Raw genomic sequence first — 21,258 nt, 5'->3', positions numbered from 1 at the left:
AGCAAGCAGTGCGTCGCTCAAGCGAGTTGTCCTCGCTCAAGCGAGAACGCACGAGATTGAGGGGTATTTAAAATATTTTCAACATGAAAATTTTATTTCATCTTCAAAAATCATGTTTTCTAACAATTCTGTGAATTCTCTTTTCCCTATTACAAAGAAAAGCTTTAGAAACTCCAAAACTTCATTGAATCCAAGCTCAAACTTCGACTCTACGGAATCATCAGTGAGTATCTCAAAAGTTTGAACTCCTCGTTTTCACTCCTATCTTCTCGGTTTCCTTTTTACTCAAAAAATACTCTTTCTATAAGGTGTAGAACTACCTTGGTTCGTGAACCATCCTTTTCTCACTTTCTCATCACCAAACTTGTCTTTTAAGGAAATGAGAGCTCTATCTTGTTAATAAGAAACTGTTGTGTTTGTGTTTATGAAAATGTGTGATTTTGAGTATATATTGGATGAGAATATGTTTTTATGATGTTTGAAGTATAATGTGGTGTTTAATGATATATATAGTTCGTATTCTGAGTATATATGCATTATGTTATGGACTGAGTCTGAGGGTGATCTATTCTCGGCAATAATTGATTAATGTATGATGTACTAATGAACTAAAGTAAAATATAGAGAGATGAGATAGAAAATATGAAAAAAGAAATGAAATAAGAAAGGAATAAGATAAGGACGAGTATGAATAGTTCAAAGGTACACTAAGAGTGTGAAAGATGAGGACGATTGAGAAGTCTTGGGAAAATGAGAGTGGTAGATGCTCCTATTGAATTGCGCAAGACAAATGAGAGTAAGAGCACCACAGGCCTCACACTCGTTTCCTAACTAATACTCCTTATTATACTTTTGCTAAAAGAGACCGGGTCAACACACGTTGTATTCATGTAGCTGCAGCTATCCAGCAACTATCTATGCTAAGAAAGACCTCAAGAGATCTCAGGGCAGTGAAAGAGAGAAATGAAAGTTTAAGTAGTAATGGACCCAAGTACAATAAGTTAGATAATTGATGATCTTGTTATATGATGATTGCATTATTTCTTTATCTGTATCATTGATTTACTTGAGAATGCATGCTTAGCTATGTACCAGGATGACAGCATCCACTGAGGGAATTAGGCTTGTATATTGTTCTGTAATTAATAGACTTAATTATGTATTTAAAGAGTATAAGAGATTTTGTTGCTTTAGAATCGTTGTGCATGTTAATGATGTGCCTAGGGATATTATTATGATGGAATTGGAATTAGTCTATAGTATTCCTTTTTATTTTCCTGTAAGTAGAGTACATCATACCCTTTGTGTATACACATTTCCTGGCACCGTAAGGACCCTAACAGCCTTGAACTACCTGTTTACATATCATGATCATAATCATCTTGGAAGACCATCTCGATGAACGTTTAAGCGGATTACTAGTACACAGGTTATTGTAAACTCAGGTGATCTGTATCTCGAATCAGATGATGATCTCAACTTCGATGATATCGAGATGATACAAGGATGGCACGGGATGACTAGTGTCTCTTCGATCTTTGGGGGATAGGTTGCTCATTAGGACTTGTTATATGTTGTAAATTTGTAAATAATGTAAAAGACTCCTAATGTATTTTGATGTAAATTTTACTAATGTTAAACCTCTGTAAATTCGTTAGAACAATGTATGTGTATATATTGATGTTATGTCAAGGCTTTTATTAAATTTGTTTAAATTTTCATTACTTTATATTTAAGTTTTATAATCTTGAGTAAAATACTTTATTATTTCACGTATTACTCTAATTGAGAAATAGATTTAATTTAATTCTTCCTTCTCGACTTCAAAACTATTTCCTTATCATACTTAATAAAATAAGGATGTTACACCTAATGCTAAGAATTAGATGATATAGAGGATGAAAATAATTTTGAACTGTAAGAAGAAGAGATATCGCTTGTTTGGAGTCACTTTCAATCCAAATGTTGGAGATATTATTTTGAATAACAAGCTGGAGACCAAGAAATATACCCCATAATTCTGCTTCAATGGGAGAACAGGCTTCCAAACAAGAGTAAACTCAGCCACAAATTGTCATTTGTCATTACGAATAAGGCCACCACAACTAGCAGTGTTGGAATTTAAAGAAACAGCACCATCAATATTAAGCTTCAGCTGCTAGAAGGGAGGGAGATTCCATTTAATTTGACGCTGGTAATTTGTAATAGTGAGAATCACCTTAGATTTGCCCCTACAGCCAAGTTTAAAGTGATCAAATCACATAAAATTTGATGAATGAGAGCAGTAACTTGAAGGCATGAACTTTGAAATAATGATGCATTTCTATTTTTTTAAAGATGCCATATAACAATACCAAAAGTCTATTCCAATCAATGAGGTTATTCCTATTATATCATGTCAGATTGTGCTACAGCCAGGTAAAAAGTCATTACTAAGAAAATAAGCCCAATTTTGATGGAGAATAAATTGTTTACAAACCTGTTTAGCAAAATGACAATCTCTAAGCACATACATGATAGTCTCAGGAGCATAATTGCATCTAAGATAGAAAGAATCACTAGCCATGCCTCTTATATGCCTTTTAACATTGGTCAAAAGCCTTTCATAAGCAACTTTCCACAAAAAAAGGATCACTTTGGGAGGTCATCCCATTTCCAAATCAATTTAAATAAAGCAGTATTTGAATTGAAATTATGATTATTAGCGTAAACCAAATTGTAGGCACATTTAATAGAAAAAATTCCATTCCTATTGGATTTCCAAAAAATAGTGTCCTGCACCCCAGTATAGTAGGGAGTTTTAAGCAGGAAATGGAGTCGTAGATTAAAGGGGGAAGATCATTTTTAATCATATTCAAATCTCATTCACCCTGATCAAAAAATAGAATAACAGGAGGCTTAAATCAGCCTCTAGAATAGGATGAAAAGCAAGGCTAGATATATTAGAAATGTGAGGACAATTGTCTGTCCAGAATTTAGCAATTAACCCATTACCCACAACCCAACCTAACCCTTGGGAGAAGATGTGCCACATAGAACACATGCCTTTCCATAGGTGGGAAGAGAAATTACTAGTGCCTAAATTGGGGATTTCGCCAATATAAAATTTGTATTTACTAGAGAGGACTTGAGCCCAGAGCAACGGGGAAGTAATCAATCTCCAATACAATTTCATTAAATAAGCTTAGTTAAGCATTTGCAAGTTCCTAAAGCTTAAGTCACCTTTAGACTTAGACTTACATCTCAGTCGATCATTTATTTTTTCCAAGTCAATTTTAAGGATCATGTTACCATTCCTACATTTTAATTTACTAAAAGAATGCATGATTTCTTAAACAATTAAGGAGTTATCTATCCCTTGCCTCCCATGAATGAAGCTGGATTGGTTTTCAAAGATCAGGTAGAAAAGAGAGCTTCTAAGTCTATTGGCTAAAATTTTAGTGATAATTTTATAGCTAACATTACAAAGGGATATTGGTCTAAAACTTTTTATGTATTCAAGATTGTTGGTCATAGGGATTAAGATAATTCTAGTTTCATTAACAATAGAAATTTTCTCATGATTATTAAAAATGTCTAAAACAAAATCATGGATAAAATGACCTAAGAACTCCAACTGATTTATCTTAAAAATTGCATGGAGGCTATCAGGGTCAGGAGACTTGAAGTTGCCAATCCTAAATAAAGAGGCTTTAACTTCATTTATGGTCACCTTAGAATGGATCCTAATATGGTTAGTATAACGACTCTAAATTACTCAAGCTCTGATACCATCATAATATAATATAGTAACTTAGAAAACACCAAAATCTGGTATAAAATTTTATTTTTCTTTCCTCATATAAATATAAGTATAGGTTCCCTTTTTGAGAGAGAGTTGACATGTATATGGTTTTCACATTTCATCATTCAATAGATAAGTTATCATTCCACACATCTCATTGCTAATAGTATAATAGAGTAAGATTAATCACAGTCTCATAATCTGATAATACATTAATATATTAAATATCAGTTGATCCAACTAGTCAAATAGTCATAGTTTAAAGTAAGATAGCATTATCCAAATACAATAATCATAACATAATATAACCAGACTTCCTAAGAGCAGTTCCCCTGATACATAAGCAAATAAAAACATCAGTCATAAGAAGAGTAATATTCAATAGGATCAAACTCCTCAGAAGAAGTAGGAGAAGCAAAACTAGAAGCAGCAACAACAGAATCTCCATCGTTCTCCGCTATCCATCTAGCAGTGCGATGAGGTGAACGAGTAACAGCAATGGGTGACAAGGTAGATGGATAAGCAAGATGTATATAAGATGGCATAGTATTGTACCTAATAGAGGATTCCACCACATAGACATCTCTCTCAGTTGGTACAAGTGGGGAAAACAGGTGCATAAAAGGAAAAGGCTCAGGTATGGGGGCTAGCCTAAAAATGGGAGTACGATGATTAACTAACATAGGAGTCGGGGAAGCAGATAAAGTAGGGTAGGATAATTGAGTGTCACAAAGAGGAACAGAAAACACTATCTCTATAGGGGGTATCAGCAACAAACTGGGCGATCCATGAGTCTCCACTCTCTAGTCCATGAATCACTCGAGCTAATCCGCAGAAGATACTCTGCTAAGCCACAAAGTCAAATACCCACATGTCGTCCTCAGAAGGAAGGATCCATACCTTCACCTTGTTCCTGTTCATCTATATAGATAAAGAAAAAACAACACAATGCAACACAATTCAAAGGGGTCAGTTCTTCACACACAAACAACAATCAATTAGCCATACCCTAGGAAGGCAGCATCACAATTACAGGCAAATCCAATAATCAGCATTCACCATCATCAAGTATTCAATAGTATAGTAGAATGACAGACAATATCCATATTCATTATCAAAACCAATCATTCATTTCTAGTAATAATGCCTATGATGCATGAATGCAAGTTTCAATCTCACCCATATAGTCTCTCATGTCTCAATAGCATGCAGATGAAGCATGGGGATCCCATTCCTCTATGATTGGTGACTTGCCCAGCTTTTAGCATAGAGATAGATAGATAGATAGATTCAAGTCGTATGGCGATTGAAAATCTCCATTCCCTACTTTCTTGCACAGTAAGATTAAAAATAGAATTAGAAATAGTAACACATCATTTTGATGCGAGGTGCCATTTGGCACGCATTCAGGAATGGACCTCAACGATCCTAGGATGTGGAGTCCTTGTCGGGTTTGGCTAAGGTCTTCCAAGTGGGTCACAACTTGGCTACAGGGAGCTATGCCACTTGGGTTAGTTGTTCCCCCTTTTGCCACCTCCTGGAGGTGTACTCGGGACCGAACCTCCAATACCTACAATTGTGCCTTCGTAATGCCATCGAGTTGTTCAATAGATAGTATGATGCATAATGTAGCATTTTTCAGTTTTCTTTGATAGTTTTATCATTTCATTTATCCGTTTGGAGGCTATAGCACAGTAATAATAGAAGCCATCATAAGGTTAGCATCATAGAATAGAGAATAGAGCTAGAAGCCATTACAAGCTTAGCAGCATAGATAGATTCCATGAGTTTCATTTAGTTTCAAAGTAGAACAATTTCGAGGGCTCATAGCTTATATTAGAATTTTCATCATAGTTTCATACTCATGGATATTTTAGTGCAGCATTTTGTAGTCTTGATTATAGCTTAGTCAATTCATTCAATTCATTATTCCCTCAAACAATCCATCTTTTCATTATTATAATCCTTCTTCTCGGTTCATCCTATTCTTTTCATATTACAAGTCTAGTTCTTCTAGTTTAATTCAATCTCATCTTTCAATCCATATAATTCTACCATCCAAGTTCCTCCTAATTATGCTATTCTTTTTCATCAACCTCTAGCACCTTCTAAACCATTAAATAATTGAATTAGATCCTAAATTTACTTAACTCTTACCTCTTAGTCTTTCATTCTCCATTAGGGGATTTCAATCAAACTTAAACTCTTTCTAAACCATCAATTAGTTGAATTAATTCAAAAGCACACAAGGTTATTACCTCTCAATTTTTCACTCTCCATCAGATATCTCAATCAAACTTAGGCTCCTCTTAGACCATCAAGTAATTGAATTAATCTTCAAGCACACAAGGTTCTTTCCTCTCAATTTTTCTCTTTTTCTCGCAGAACATAAGCTGACTTTTCTTCCTCATACTCAATTTCTCACAATATAGCTAGATTATAAGGTTTTCATCAAGTCTATTGATAAGTCTGTAATTAGGCCCTCTTTTACAGCCCATATATTCATATTTGACCTTTATTTTATTTGGATTTTACACTAATTTATATTTAATTGTGCAGTTTGGTATAAAGAGACCGCAAGTGTATTTTGGGTGCATTTTAGGCCCAAGTTGATGGAAGATTAGAGCTTCGCAGTAGTCAGCACGCCCAGACCCATTCAATAAGCACGGGGGTGCTTCAAGCCCATGCACGGTCGTGCTTAAGGCCTTGCACGACTGTGCTCATCTGCAAGAAGCCCAATTATGAATAGTTTTTAGGGTTTTCAAATCCTATAAAAGGGAAGATCTCATGCATCGTAAAAGAACCCTTTGACATCTTGGCTTTGCCTCGAGAATACATCTAATCTCGTCTCTCTTGCACGGGATCCTTGGCACATGTTTGGCGAGACTTGGAGTTTCAAGCGATCGTACTTGAAGACCGAGAACACATCTCACACTCTAGTTTGCTATTTCTTTTGATTATGGCTTTATTTATTATTATTTTAGTTCTTTTCTTTAGCATGAGTAACTAAGTCCATAGCTAGGACTATGAGAACTATTGTTCATGAATTTATGGAATTTTGATATTTGAATTTAAATTTGATTTCCGTTTTGTGATTAGATTTTATCTTATTGCGCTTCTTTCGTAATCCTAATTAATTATATCGTCAGGCGACCATACCTCGGTTAATTAATAGATCTATAGGGTAAAACGAGACAAAGGATTAGGTGGACCAAACCAATCTTTCTCTTCTAATCGTTATTAAATTAACAAGTTCATAGGTTCCTCAAGCTTTCTCAAACTGATGTATTGCATGACCATTGGGGATATTAATTTAGAGAAAAGAATATTAATATTGCATGACCATTGGGTATTAATAGTATTAGTATGAATGATTGGTTATCACAAGAAAATCGGATTTAGAGTTAAATAGAAAAATAACATAAAGGATTGAATGAGAAGACCTATATGCCATAGGTTTCTCTCCGATAAGTTTAAACAAGACGTGCATTGTATTCCTTTCTCTTAGTTTTATAATTGATTTTATAAATTCTTGTTTTTAATTAATCTCGTATCTTTGAAGCTTAAAAAGTTGAATTAAGAAATTCTTAGTAATTGAAAATCAATTCTTGTGGGACGATATTTCAGAAACTTAATTTAAGAACCCTTTATTACTTCTCGATGGGTACACTTGCCATAGTCCATTTTTATTCCAACAGCCTAAGGGTACTAGATCATCAAGTTCATAGAGTTTTAGAATCAAATTAGCTGCACATTTATATAGATCACCAAGTTTGTCATAGTAGAATGCGAATAATGCATGTGATTCTAGCTAGATAGTAGCTTCATGGCACATTTTCATAGCAAACAGCAAGTAACATAAATTTTTCAGCCATGCATCACATAATATTTTTTCACGGTTTCCTAGTAACAAAAACCAAGAATGAATGGTGTTCAGTTCACATCATCTACATTTTTTCAGCACATTACCCACTAGCAAATTTAGAGTTTTCCCAACATTTTATCAAGGTAAACATCAAGTCATGCATCAAAATTCACACAAGTCAATTCACCAAACTTGCAAAAAAACAACAACATGCCAACAACAAAAACTGAGAAAGCACAACACTATTCACTCAAGTCTATCTACCCAACTTATAAGCAAGGGTAAATCACACAATACCATATACAATCCAACACGGTTTTCATCATTCCAAGGCCAAAACTTTAATTCTTTCACTTTGCATGTGTTAAGATTTATCAAGGCTGTAAGTTTATATATAAAAGTGAAGTTCTTAGCATCTTTCAAAGCTTTAGCCAAGATATCTAAGTGCAAAATTTTTATTTCAAAGAGGTTTCAAGTTAAAAGAGGTAAAATCGAGGCATACACAAAGGTTTACAGCACTCCAACACTTAGTTTTCATCATCCAAGGAGATAGACTTATATCAAGAAAGAACCAAGCTTAGAAGAACAAGAAATCTGAGACATGCAAGGTAAAAACTATCATGCAAACACATTGCTTCATCATCCAAATTCAAGGTTTTATATAGAAATGAAGATCAAGTTTGAAGGAAGGGAAAAATCGAACATACAAGGCATAGAATGGACATGCAAATAGAGAAACTTGATATGCAAGCTCACGGATTTATCATTTCAAAGGTAGAAAGCCATTTAAACATAGGAATCAAATAATCAAGTGTAAATCTGAGACATGCACAAGGAAAAATCAACATGCAAGTACCAAAGATCAAAGCTTTCCAAGAAATCATTTCATCCAAAGCAAAAACAAACATTAAGGGCAAGAAAAATAAAGTACAAAAGAAAATATTAACATGCAAGGGATAACTTCACCTTATCAAGAGTTATGGAAGAGAAAAACATAAACTTTTCAAGGATTTTTTCAAAATACAGCCAAAAGAAAGCAATTAAAGACAAGTAAGTAAGAACTCCCCCTTACTTTTGAGTTTGAAGCGTGAAATGAAGAAGAAAAGGGCTGAAACTCTTTGATCTCCAAGAAAACTTGGTTGGTCCGAGAAAACAACACCAAGAAGAAAAGCACACCTTTATAGCACAAAACTTGAAGGAGAAATGGAGGAATATTTACAAAATTTAGTGCGATGATTACAAAATATCACGTTTTTTGAGGTGCATAATTATGATTTTCTAATAATTTAAATGAGACAAAATTTGGCTTTTTGAACAAGATTCTCAAGGGTGTTTTGGGCAATCATAGCTGAAAATAATCAGGGAAATCTTGGATGATATCGAAGCCAAGTGAATTGCATGCAGTTACTCTAAAATGCAGAACCTAGAGGTCTAAGTCATTACTCTTTTTAGAGAATAAAATAGAAAATTCAGTACCTAGCTACTTATTCTGACACTAGCAAAGCTGGAAATAGCAAACAAACAAGATCTAAGAGTCACTAGCAAAGTTGATAAAATTTGGAGCGTTACAAAACTTCCATACTTAGAAAAATTTCGTCCTTAAAATTTCTAACCTGAGTCGAATAGATGCGGATAGGCATTTCTCATGTCACTCTCTCTTTCTCATGTGACATCTTCTACATTATCAACATTCCAATGCACTTTCACCAAAGAAATTTCTTTATTCCTAAGCTGCTTAACCTTTCAATCACTGATCTAAAAAGGTTCAACCTCAATAGTCAGGTTCTCTTTCAAATTAATTTGGTCAGGTATTACTACATGTGAAGGATCAGGAATGTATTTACGAAGATGGGAGATATGAAAGACATCATGGAGATTGGATAGTTCCAAGGTAGCATGATTCGGTAGGCCGAACTTCCAATCTTCTTTAGAATTTGGTAGGGACCAATGAATTTTGGGTGGAGTTTGTAAGACTTTAGGGCTTTACCTACTCCAGTAATCGGGCTTACTCTTAGGAATACATGGTCTGCTTCTTCAAATTCTAAGGGTCTCCTTCGATTATCATGGTAGCTCTTTTGTCGATCTTGAGCCATCTTCATTCTCTCTTGAATATCTTTGATCTTTTTGGAGGTTTCTTGGATTATATCGAGACCAATAAGTAGATTATCACCGGCCTCGTACCAGCATAAAAACGTTCTACATCAACATTCGTACAATGCTTCGTATGGTGTCATGCCAATACTTGAATGATAGCAATTGTTGTGCATGAACTCGATCAAAGGAAGATGTTGTTCCCATTGGCCTCTTTGCTCTAGCGTACAAGCTCATCAAAGATCTTCCAAAGTTTGGATAGTTCTCTCTTATTGCCCGTCGATTTGAGGGTGATAGGTTGAGCTAAGCTCAACTTTGTCCCTAGAGCTTGATGAAGACTCTGCCAAAACCTATAAGTAAAATGAGGATCTCTATCTGAGACGATAATTTCTGGCATGCCATGGAGTCGAACAATCTCCTTGATGTACATTTGAGTCAGTTGCTCCAGAGAGTACTTCATATTTATTGGAAGAAAATGGGCTAATTTAGTGAGTCGATCCACTATAACCCATATAGCGTCACTCCACTTCTATTCGGGAATGCTTAGCGGTTGCAACTGTCCAGCTGGTCTTCGGTGTTCTATCTTCACCTTTTGGCATGTTAGACATGCAACTACAAATTCAACTATCGCTTTTTTTCATTCTAGGCCACCAAAACTCTTTTTTAAATCTTGGTACATCTTAGTGGATCTGGGATGAATACTGAAGCACTTTTATGAGTTTCCTCCAAGATCATTTTTCTTAAATCTTCTTTATTAGGAATACAATTCGCTCCTTGTTCTTGATCAATCCTTCATCATCTTAGTAAATGTGGGATTCTTTTCCCTTCTTCTTTGCTTCCAACCTTTCGAGCAAATACTGGTCATCCCTCTGAGCCAATCTTACTTGCTCCAAGAACTCATTAGTGATCTTAAGATTTCATAATACTACACTCCGTATAAGTAAATTGAGTGACTAAGTTAAGATCTCTAAATGATTCTAGCATTTCTAACTCTTTGATCATCAAGGACAACATATGAAGAGACTTACGACTTAAAGCATCAGGTACGACGTTCACTTTGCCAAGATGATAATGTAGCTCAAAATTGTAATCCTTGAGAAATTTTGTCAATCTTTCCTGACGCATGTTTAGCTCATTTTGATCGAACAAGTATCTTAGGCTCTTGTAGTCGCTAAATACCTCGAACCTCACTCCATAGACATGATGTCGCCATATCTTCAGTGTGAAAACTACGGCCGCAAGTTCAAGATCTTGGGTTGGATAGTTCCTCTCATGTAGGCATAACTGACGAGACGTGTAGGCTACTACTTTCCTATTTTGCATTAGCATGCACCCAAGTTCATGATGCAAAGCGTCACAATACACCTCGAATTTCTCTTAAGGATCTGAAAGAATCAAGATTGGTGTAGAAGTTAATCTCATCTTTAGATTTTGGAAAGCATCTTCACACTTTTGATTCCACTCAAAAGGTTGATCTTTGCAGGTCAAGCGAGTTAAAGGCATGGCTATCTTCGAGAAACCTTCAATCAAACGACGATAGTATCCTGCGAGTCCTAGGAAACTCTTAACTTCAGTGACTATCTTAGGTGGCTCCCACTTCAAAATAACTTCAACCTTAAAAGGATCTACAACAATGCCTTCTTTCGAAATCACGTGTCCTAGAAATTGGACCTTCTCCAACCAAAACTCACACTTGGAGAGCTTGGCGTATAGTTGCTTCTCACGCAAGATTTGAAGAACAATCCTCAAGTGTTTAAAATGTTCCTCGTGGTTACCGAAATAGATGAGGATATCGTCGATGAATACTACAATAAATTGATCTAGGAAAGGATGAAATATGCGATTCATATAGTCCATGAACACTGCAGGCGCATTTGATACACCAAAAGGCATAACTTAATACTCGTAATGTCCATACCGAGTTTAGAAAGCGATATTCACTATGTCTTCCTCTTTAACTCGAATTTGATGATATCCGGATGTCAAGTCTATCTTTGAGAATACATATGCTCCTTTCAGTTGGTCTATCAAATCATCAATCTGAGGCAGTGGGTACTTGTTCTTAATAGTAGCCTTATTTAATTGTCAATACTTGACACAAGGTCTCATACTTCCATCTTTCTTTTTGACAAGCAAAACTAGAACTCCCCATGGCAAAACACTAGGTCTCACTAGTTGCTTAGCCAAAAGTTCCTTTAGTTGTGTCTTTAATTCAAACAATTTTGCATGTGCCATTCTATAAGGCGCTGGAGAGATTGGACCTACTCTAGGCATTATATCTATTGAAAATTCAATCTCTCTCGACGGAGGTAATCCAAGAATATCGTCTGGAAACACTTCAGGAAATTCGCAAACTACAGGGAGATCATCTAGCCTAATGTCTTTCTTAGCATCTAATGAAGCTAATAGTACATACAGTTGTATCTTTCTAGAGGGTGGGTCACTCGCTAGAGTAGTTGAGACTTTCAAATTCTCAACTTCAAGATCATTTGAAATAATCAGGTCAAGAAGAGTAAAAGACAAGGTCTTGTTTTGGCAATCTAGCAAAACATGGTTGGTCGAAAGCTAATCCATTCCAAGAATAATATTTAACTTGGAAAGAGGTAGGCAAATTAGATTAACAAAGAAACTTCTACCTTTAATTTGAAGCAAACAACTCAAACAAACACGAGATGCGATCATAGGATCATTTGCAGGGGTAGAAACAATAACATCGTACTTCATGACAAGGGTAGGTAATTCTAATCGCCTCACACAGGATTAAAAAATGAAAGAATATGTGGTGCCAAAGTCAAATAACACATTAAAAAGAGTCCCATTTAGAATGAATGTACCCTGGATTAGATTCTCAGCTTGAGCAGCCTCAGCACCGCTCATAATGAACACTCATCCTCTAGTATTTGGCCTTCCACTACCAACTCGAGAAACATTACTGGGATTTTGATTCCTCACTTTACTTTGGCTATTTCCATTCCGTTGACTTTGGCTGGGGTTACCACAACTTTCTCTAACCAAGTTATTAGTAGGTTGCCTGCAAAAATGGCCAAGATGTCTCATTCTTTGGCACTTAAGACAAAAGGAAGGTCATTGATGACACTGTAACCTAAAATGAGGACCTCCACAATTGTGGGACACAAGAGTAGGTCGATTCACACTTCTACTACTAGATCCTGGACTTCTAGTAGGTTCACTCCTGTAACTATGCATTGGATTAAAGTAAGGCTTACGCTTCTCTTGAATTCCTTTACCTTTAAAACCCAAAATGCTTGCAGGACGTTGAGGACTAGTATTCCTCCACAAAGCTTGACGATTCTTAGTATCGTCCTTGATTCTTATTATCATCCTCATAGATATGACATCTATCCACCAAAGTTAGAAAATGACGCACCTGTTGACAACTAATGGCTTGTTTGATGTCAGGGTGTAGTCCACTTTCAAACTTAGAACACCTGGACCTATAATTAGCTTGTGCAAAGTATGGGCAATATTTTGACAACTCATCAAACTTTGTCGCATACTCCCCAATACTCATTTGTCCTTGTGTCAAAGTTAGGAACTCTTGTTATCTCCTCCTTCAGAGATCTTCCAGAAAATACTTCTCAAGGAATCGGCGATGAAATGTCTGTCAATCTACAATGGCTCCTTCCGTATCTAACTACTAGCGAGTAATTCGCCACCAATACTTAGCCTCCCCTATGAGCATGAAGGTAGCATAAGTTACCTTCTCCTCAATACAAACCATTGCTTCATAGATCTTCTCTAACTCTTCTATCCATAATTGAGCACCATCAAGATCAAACCAGCCACAAAATTGGGATGGCAAAATTGGGAAGGTTTGTTTTTGCATAACTCAAACAAACCACGATTAGGAGTTAGCTCATTTTGCCTTTCCAGAATGTCCACTACTCTCCTTAATAAGGCATCCACAGTCTCATCCCTAGTTTAGAGTCACAAACATACTACCACACATTACTTTAGCACAAACCAACACGAGGCCTTTCAGTGTACTTCGTCCTTACTCACACACTTTTTTGGAACTCCCCATAAGGTCACCCATCCCATAATTGCCCTAAGTTAAGCACACTTAATTTTGGAGTTCTTAAGTGATAGGCCACTGAAAAGTAAATGTGTTTAGTTAATATAGGTATTCCTAATCAATTTCTTTAAGTTATCCTCAACTATACACAGTCTCTAGATAAGTTGTGGGGACAATCATCAATCCTAAATAAGTTGTCAGGCTGTTACAGTCAGAGGTTTTTAGGAGGATAAGTATTCAGACTGTATAGGTCAGTAGTCTGAGGAGTAGAATCAAAATAGATATCTTGAAAGTAATTTAAGGCAATGGCTTTCAGTCTCACAGGGTCATATTCTCATTTTTTATTATCATTTTTAAGGGCTTCAATTAAATTGTTTTGTCTACGAATCATTGCAACTTTGTGAAAGTATCTAGTATTCCTATCTCCAAGTTTAATCCAATTATCCCTATAGTGGTGATACCAAAAGGTTTCCTCATTATCTAAAATTAGTTAATATTCCTCCAAGAGAGATTTCGTAAGATTTTAGAGAAAAGGGTTGTCTTCTATAGTCAATTTCTTAGAAATTCTCTCAATTCTACTAAAAATATGTTTTTTCCTCATAAATATGTTATCAAATACAGACTTATTTCATTCAGAAATATTGGTTTGAAATCTAGAAACATTAGTTGTCTAGGAGCTAGAGGGGAACCAAGAATTCCTCACTTGGGTATGAAAGTCTTTATGAGAAATTCAATGGGCTAAGAATTTAAAAGACTTACTGATTTGGTGAGAATTGTTACTATCTCTAACTTTTAATCAGAGAGCATGATGATTAGACTTAAGGATTGAATATAAATTACAGAACTATTGTGGAAATGAGATCTCCAAGGGTTATTGGCCACAACTCTATCTAACCTTTCTTTCAAAACTCCCTTTTGCCAAGTAAAAAGAGATTTCTTAAAACCTAAATCTTATAATCCACTAGTGTCAAGGCAATTAGCTAGTTTTCTAATACTAGAGATATTAGCATGTCTTCTTCTTACTTTTTCAAAGTCATAGAGAACAAAATTGAAGTCCCATACTACACACCAAGGGCATTAATGGATGAGTTAAATTAGACTAACTCTTGCCAACACTCAGTTCTAAATCTTTCATGAGGACTAGCATAGATAGAGGACAAGAACCAGTCAAACTAGCTACATTGAGTGATTTTTAGGTGAATGCAATACTTAGACTTAGATATAACAGAAGCCTTAACCTTGTTAGAATTCCAACACCACCAAATTACTATAGCATACCCAACAACATATACTTTCTCAAAACTATCCAAATTAATTTTTTTATTGTCAAATCAGCTTTATTGAGGCTATTCCTCAGCTAAAAAATTGTGAGAAAATCTAAACTATAAATGAAAATTAGGTCATTTATTAGTCCAAGGAAGGATTTCTCCCCTGCATCCCTATTGTTTCAAAATAAATAATTCATTGACTATTGGTTAGGGTAGCCTATACCTAATAGGTGTTGAAATGCTATACTATTACAATCCGTAGGTTAGACATGCTTATGGGCACTCAAAGACTCCTCTAGAAGGGTTTCTACATCTATAACAAGACTAGTGTCAGGTAGTCTATCAGTAGGGGTCATGAACCAAGTTATCATGAGGAATCCATATATACCTAGACCTGACTTCAATTAAATCTTGAATAGAGTATAATAATTTAACATATTCACATTAAAAATATTATTTAAACTTTTAAAAGTTTATTTACTCAAGAGTTTGATAAATTTGATTAAGAGAAATCAATCTTAAATTATTAAATTCAATTGAGACAATGATTAAATTAATTATAACTATAACTTTTATATGTTGCAATAGAAAGAATCAATTCTTACAATTTGCTAAGTAGATATTAAGATATTTAAAATTTAAAGAAAAATATTAGTAACATACTATTTTAACATATTTTTTATTATTAGTTAAAATATATTAAAACTATAAAATTTGAGAGAGAAAGAAATATTAAATTAAGAATGAAAAAATATGATTCACATCATTTTTATAATTTTTAATAAATTTTAACTAATAATCAAGAATATATTAAAAAGAGTATTTTAGAGAGCTCAAATTTAAAATAAACGCAAGCAAAATGTACTTGGAAAGTAAAAATGACTATTTCAAATGTAATGACAATAGAACAAAAGTTTTCAAGAAGTAAAAGATTTTGAGTGCAAAATTAGGAATAAAGTGAAAAAGACTTAAGAGAAGTATAAAAGTGTAGTCTTGATATGATTTATGTTAGTAATATTATTACTTAAAAATTTTAAGATAATGGCAATGGCCAAAATACAAACATCAAAACAACAAATAATTCAAATAACTGAAAAAACAAAAAGAGATGTAAACAAAAATAATGAAACAATGCTTATTTGTTACTTATTGAAAAAATGATCTATCTTCTAACTTTTATAACTCAAATGTTGAGAAGTAAAGTTATTTTTGTTTTGATATTTTATTTTATAATATTTATGTCCCGTTTTGTAACACAACTTACTCTATTGTTTATTGTCAACTCATAAATAGCACTTGTTCCAAATATTCTAAAAATCATAGATATTATATGACATCTCAAATGTTGATGAGGGCAGAGAGTAATTGTGTCAGTGTAAAAAAAAACACAAACAAGAAGCAGACTCTTAATAAATTTACAGCAAAAAGAACATGTGAATAAATTAAATATGCACTAAAATAAGAGAAATCTGAAAATTATATAAATATAAGACTATGTAATTGACTATAGTTTTAAAAAATTAATTTATACTATATTTACTAATAAAATATATTTACTTTTTAGTAACTAAGAACTTCAATATTAAATGTGTTTTACTTGAAAAAAATTTAGATGAATAACTGAAATACATTTATTTTACTTTTAAGATTGAGTGTACTTGACTTAAAATAATTTGAGATAAATGACCTCTTGAAAAATTTTAAAAAGTGTGAAAATGAAGACAAAATAAATATAATGACAAAAATGCTGAAAAAGTCTTATATTAATTTGTGAAAAAAAAAATCCATGGTCTTTGCCTAATGTTACACATCATCAAACAAAATCCATGTTTCTTTGCCTCGAAACTCCATGGCCAATGAATCCAAACTTGAACAATAAAGAATCACTTAGACTTGTACGTCTCTATGGTCAAACTAGACCCACTTCCTTGCCGTGTTTGAACTCAAAATAAAAGCGACAGATAATTGTACAGGGTTCAGACGTGGTGGTCAACAATTGTCTATTATTTGAACTCGTAACACCGTACATAATTTTTTTATATAAATATACACATGCATCCCCCAAAATACACCTCAAGTATAACGAAATTCATTTTTTTTCTTTGGGATGCTAATTGGTAATGGTTTGGTTAGTGACAAAATCTGGAATAGAGACAGTATTTTGGAAAGTTGAAGATGGCACGCATGACAACCTCACTTGTAGTTGGAAAATAGGGCATTCAAGCTAGGAGCACATTTTCAAGTATATAATAAATTTGTGTTACTACAAACACATGGTTCCCTCGTTCAAATGTAAAATCTCTGTCCATCTTCACATCGCTCCATATCATAATGCAAATTACCAAGAAAAATGATGGTATTAATCTACACAAAAGAAATCATGAGATACTAAATGGCACCACCTAATTTGAAGAACTTCAATTTTACAGAGGAAGGGGCAAAACCTATGCTGTAGAAAATCCCAAACTGAAAATAAATGGATTTAATGAGATCCCGAAACAAATGGTAGGGGATATTGGAAATCATGATCATAATTGACTAAATATATACCCTGAAAATTGATAGGAGTGCTACTATTCCCTTTTTCATCACTAGAAACGAACTACAATGCATGAAATATCATCTTTACTCTCTCTCTTCAATGCCTCCGCAGCTAGTTCTTTTGCTGCCTTTTGTGGATCTTTTATCCTTCTTGCAATATCAACTGCCTCTTGGTTTGCCATTACCTGCAATGAAATCAATTATAATATATAAGTGCAAAAAATAATTAATTTTATGAAATAATAGGTAGAAACATATTAGATTGGTGGATAACCTTCCATAGACCATCACTGGCAAGTATCAGAAGCTCAGTATCTTGTTGAATGTCATTATGTTGTACGTCGGGATCCGATCGTAAGTGTGATTTAAGGTTTTTGTCTCCGAATGCTCGAGAAACTGCAAGCTGCCCATTCACTCTTGCAACATCTCCTGATATAACCCCCAACATGTGAAGAAATTACTCCAAATTACACAACACTTGAACAAGGAAGGACTCACATTAATGTTGTAAATATAACTTCACATGAACATGCCAAAACTTGTTTCTTTGGGTATTTGCCACCAGATATTTACACATTCCAAGTTCCAACACTTCTGGGACAAAAGGGAAGGAGTAGAAATGTTCTTTTTGTTTTAATAATATTTTAGTTTATGACCACTAAATCACAATGGATGGTTTTTTAACTTTCTTTAGACCTATCTTTCTCTTTTCTAATAAACGTAAGTCAGGCAGAGGTGGTAACTTTACTTTCAAGATTGCTATATAATTGGTAGTCATCATATGCAAGTCTTCATTGAAACAAAGATGTCGAAATAATGAATTTCAACACCTACATTCACAAACTTTGATCAACAGAGGAAAGTAAATCTTCATTGAAACATAAGCTTTCAACCTGATGTTGGCAAATTGATTTTACAAAGATGTGTTTCTATGTGTGTCTCTTTCTCCCTTTGTCTTTGAAAATGCAAATGAGACTCATGCAAATATACCTTTCCAAAGCACTTCACATTATTGAAATCTCATAGAATGACGAGATAAATCTCGCATCCAACATGTAAGCAATATCTCATAGACATTAACTCGTCAAGGTTTATTAAAGAACCTGGCATGTTTGAGACAAAGCCGCCTTTGTTCTCGATGATGCCCCTTTCGGTATTGGGCTCATGATCAGTAGTCATCTGTATGGCCACCCCTCTCCTTGACAGAACTGCTCGTGAATCTCCAACATTTGCTACCCATAACTTCCGATTGTTAATAAGAATTGCAGTCACTGCAGTGGACCCTCCTCGCCCCAAATCAGAACTGTGAGAAAGGATAGCCTGATCTGTTGTCTCATAAGCTCTAATGATGGAACTATTTGGATCAGTCCAGAAGTCCTCCTGGAATAATAAAAGAGAAAATTAGGCCAAATTACAAATTTCATCAAGACAGCAAGTTCAACCAAATTATATTTCATCCTGTTGATATTGATCATAAAAAAAAAAAGTATGGGAAGCTTAAAACAAACAAAAAGTCTCCAACTCCATACTATATGTAGCATATAACAAGAAAAAAAAGGAGGGGAAAAACTTTAACCAAGGAATCATATGTGATTAAGGTAATAATCATTACGCGATACTTTTAGTTTGGTTCAATAACTCACTTCCTTCAAGATATTAGAAAAGAGATGCTTTTGAAGATAGGCCGGCACACTGTCTCCCAAGTGTCCATCATATATAGCAAAAAGTCCTAACTCATGGTCTCTAAACTGGACAATTTTTGCTACGTGATAGTCCTCCATTGGGTGGTCTGCTTTCCCTTTAACCAGGCTAAAGCCATACTTAACTGAGCTTTGATTGCTCTTGCCCTTGCCAGAGTAAGATGAACGTCCTCCTCCAACCACCTAAAACAATGGAAGTTAAAGTTAAAATACAATAACAAAAGAATCTACTGTTTAACAAATTAGTACAAGAAATATTAAACAAATGATTAAAAAGAAAAAATGTACATGGTTGATTACCAAAGGGCACATAACATAAATGCAACGAAAGGAAATAGGAAGCGATCAATACAATCCACATTCAGAAATAGAACAGAGAAACACAATCTGTACTAGATAAGTTCATCTTGTTTGGAAATGTCAAACTTAAAATGGCACAACCCCAGAATTTTATCTATCTATCAGCACCAACAACCGAATTGATAAGGACCTAAAGGAGATGGAAATATAATATAGCTCAAAAGTAGACGGAAAACCACCAATGAAACAAGGGTCAAAAGTAGATTAATTAGACAGCTTTGATGTTTAAAGGAACCGTTGAAATGAGCCTTATCCCTTACCTCACAAATTAGCTAGTTTACAACAGAAACTCCAATGCTGGATGCTCCAACTATGTCCAGCATTGTGTAGCACCAAACTCATGTAAAGACTCAATAAACAAGCCAGTATTTAGTTTGGGATCAAACTTTTCAAGCCACAAAGGAGGTAAAGAATCACACAGATGATCATATCAATAAGCTGCCTTGAAACATCAAACGCATAGCATATGCTCCAATTTAGTCATAATCCACGACTGCTAGTATTTGTTGCCCTTATTCTCCACAACTGTTCTGATGACTATGTTACTGACTAAAAGCCCGAAAACTATCCTTATGTTTCAATTCTCATAATAAAAAAAGCTTAGAAAAATAAATTTGGGAACAGTCCTGAGCCATTCACTCCACCAGCAACACTCAATCCTCAAACACACAAACGCTGCATCTAAGGCCCCTTTAAAACACATGAAAATCTCCTAAAACATTTAGGAATTGTGTATGCATGGAGATTGATTATTCCAAAATAACATTAATAAAGAGGGCAGAAATCCTGACCTGATTGACAGAGCTGAAGCAACAGAGACTATCCATATTATAATTCAGCCCCGCCTCACCTTTTTTGTCTATCACTCAACATCTAACTCCTCTGCTAATCTTCAGAACCGAAAATTCCACAAAAACTTGACGTCAGAAACTCCACAACTTTCCAAGAACTATGAATTATCAGCAAAATATTCCCATCACTCAAGCAAGCAATTCTAACAAGCAGAACAACCCTCCCCAAAGAGGAAGAGAAAAAAGGAAAATTTTCAACACCCAGATGATCAACTGGTTCAAAGGCACAACCAATCCAAAAATTTCAACTTTTCCACAGAAAACGAGAGGAGAGATCTTTATTGGAAGTGGGTGGTTACCGATTCTGCGGTCCTACGTAGGAAATGAGGAGAAAGAGACACACCAATCACATAGAACACCGAAGGGAAAGCTTAAATACCCCGTCTTATAGAAAGAGATTATGAACAAGAAAGAATACAATAGAATAGAAGATGAAGGTGTAACCGTCTTGTTCTTGTTGAGAAGTCTTGTTTGCAATGGCTGCCAAAAGGCAGAGCTTGCCCTTATTGACTTTGCAGTTTTGTATTTGTTGTTTTTATTGCTACGCTGACACAATTTGTTTGATTATTACAGCTGTTTTGAGGTTTCAGAGTTCGTATAAACAGCCATTGGTTGGGGTGGGGACTTGTAAGACTTCAAAAGTCAGCAAAATTTTCTACCCTCAATTCTCTCATTAGTGCTCTAACTCTTGTCCCAAAAGGATAACAAAAACAAATTTATTAACAAAACGTTTTATTTTATTTTTTAATGAAGCATATAAGA

General features: G+C 34.7%; 1 protein-coding gene across 3 annotated transcripts; it reads right to left on the bottom strand.

Moving 5' to 3' along the window:
- Positions 1–17,251: 17,251 nt before the first annotated feature.
- On the bottom strand, positions 17,252–21,139 carry LOC113865504 (probable protein phosphatase 2C 9). 3 transcript variants are annotated; one of them, XM_027500121.1, is made up of 6 exons: positions 20,437–21,139; positions 19,229–19,468; positions 18,689–18,965; positions 17,860–18,014; positions 17,595–17,770; positions 17,252–17,510 (listed from the first exon to the last, which is right to left on the bottom strand). In XM_027500121.1, exons 1-5 carry the CDS (start codon positions 20,470–20,472, stop codon positions 17,636–17,638), a joined length of 843 nt encoding a protein of 280 aa, XP_027355922.1. In that variant the 5' UTR covers positions 20,473–21,139; the 3' UTR covers positions 17,252–17,510; positions 17,595–17,635. The 3 variants fall into 3 exon arrangements, with proteins under 3 accessions (XP_027355922.1, XP_027355914.1, XP_027355907.1); XM_027500113.1 differs by having other exon boundaries at positions 17,329–17,770; positions 20,437–20,535; positions 20,796–21,139; XM_027500106.1 differs by having other exon boundaries at positions 17,329–17,770; positions 20,437–20,535; positions 20,725–20,884.
- Between the last annotated feature and the right edge of the window lie 119 nt (positions 21,140–21,258).

This window comes from Abrus precatorius, unplaced genomic scaffold (assembly GCF_003935025.1).
Source record: "Abrus precatorius isolate BTA unplaced genomic scaffold, Abrus_2018 Scaffold10, whole genome shotgun sequence".
Taxonomy (NCBI): domain Eukaryota; kingdom Viridiplantae; phylum Streptophyta; class Magnoliopsida; order Fabales; family Fabaceae; genus Abrus; species Abrus precatorius.
This window is presented reverse-complemented; position numbering and strand designations above follow the sequence as displayed.

What these genes read in the sequence shown, in the direction of transcription:
- LOC113865504 (XM_027500121.1), bottom strand. Translation starts at nt 20,472, where the DNA reads ATGGATAGTCTCTGTTGCTTCAGCTCTGTCAATCAG. An exon ending in GCTTCAGCTCTGTCAATCAG is followed by an intron (nt 19,469 to 20,436) that starts GTCAGGATTTCT and finishes CCATTGTTTTAG; the next exon opens with GTGGTTGGAGGAGGACGTTC. An exon ending in CTTTGTCTCAAACATGCCAG is followed by an intron (nt 18,015 to 18,688) that starts GTTCTTTAATAA and finishes GGGTTATATCAG; the next exon opens with GAGATGTTGCAAGAGTGAAT.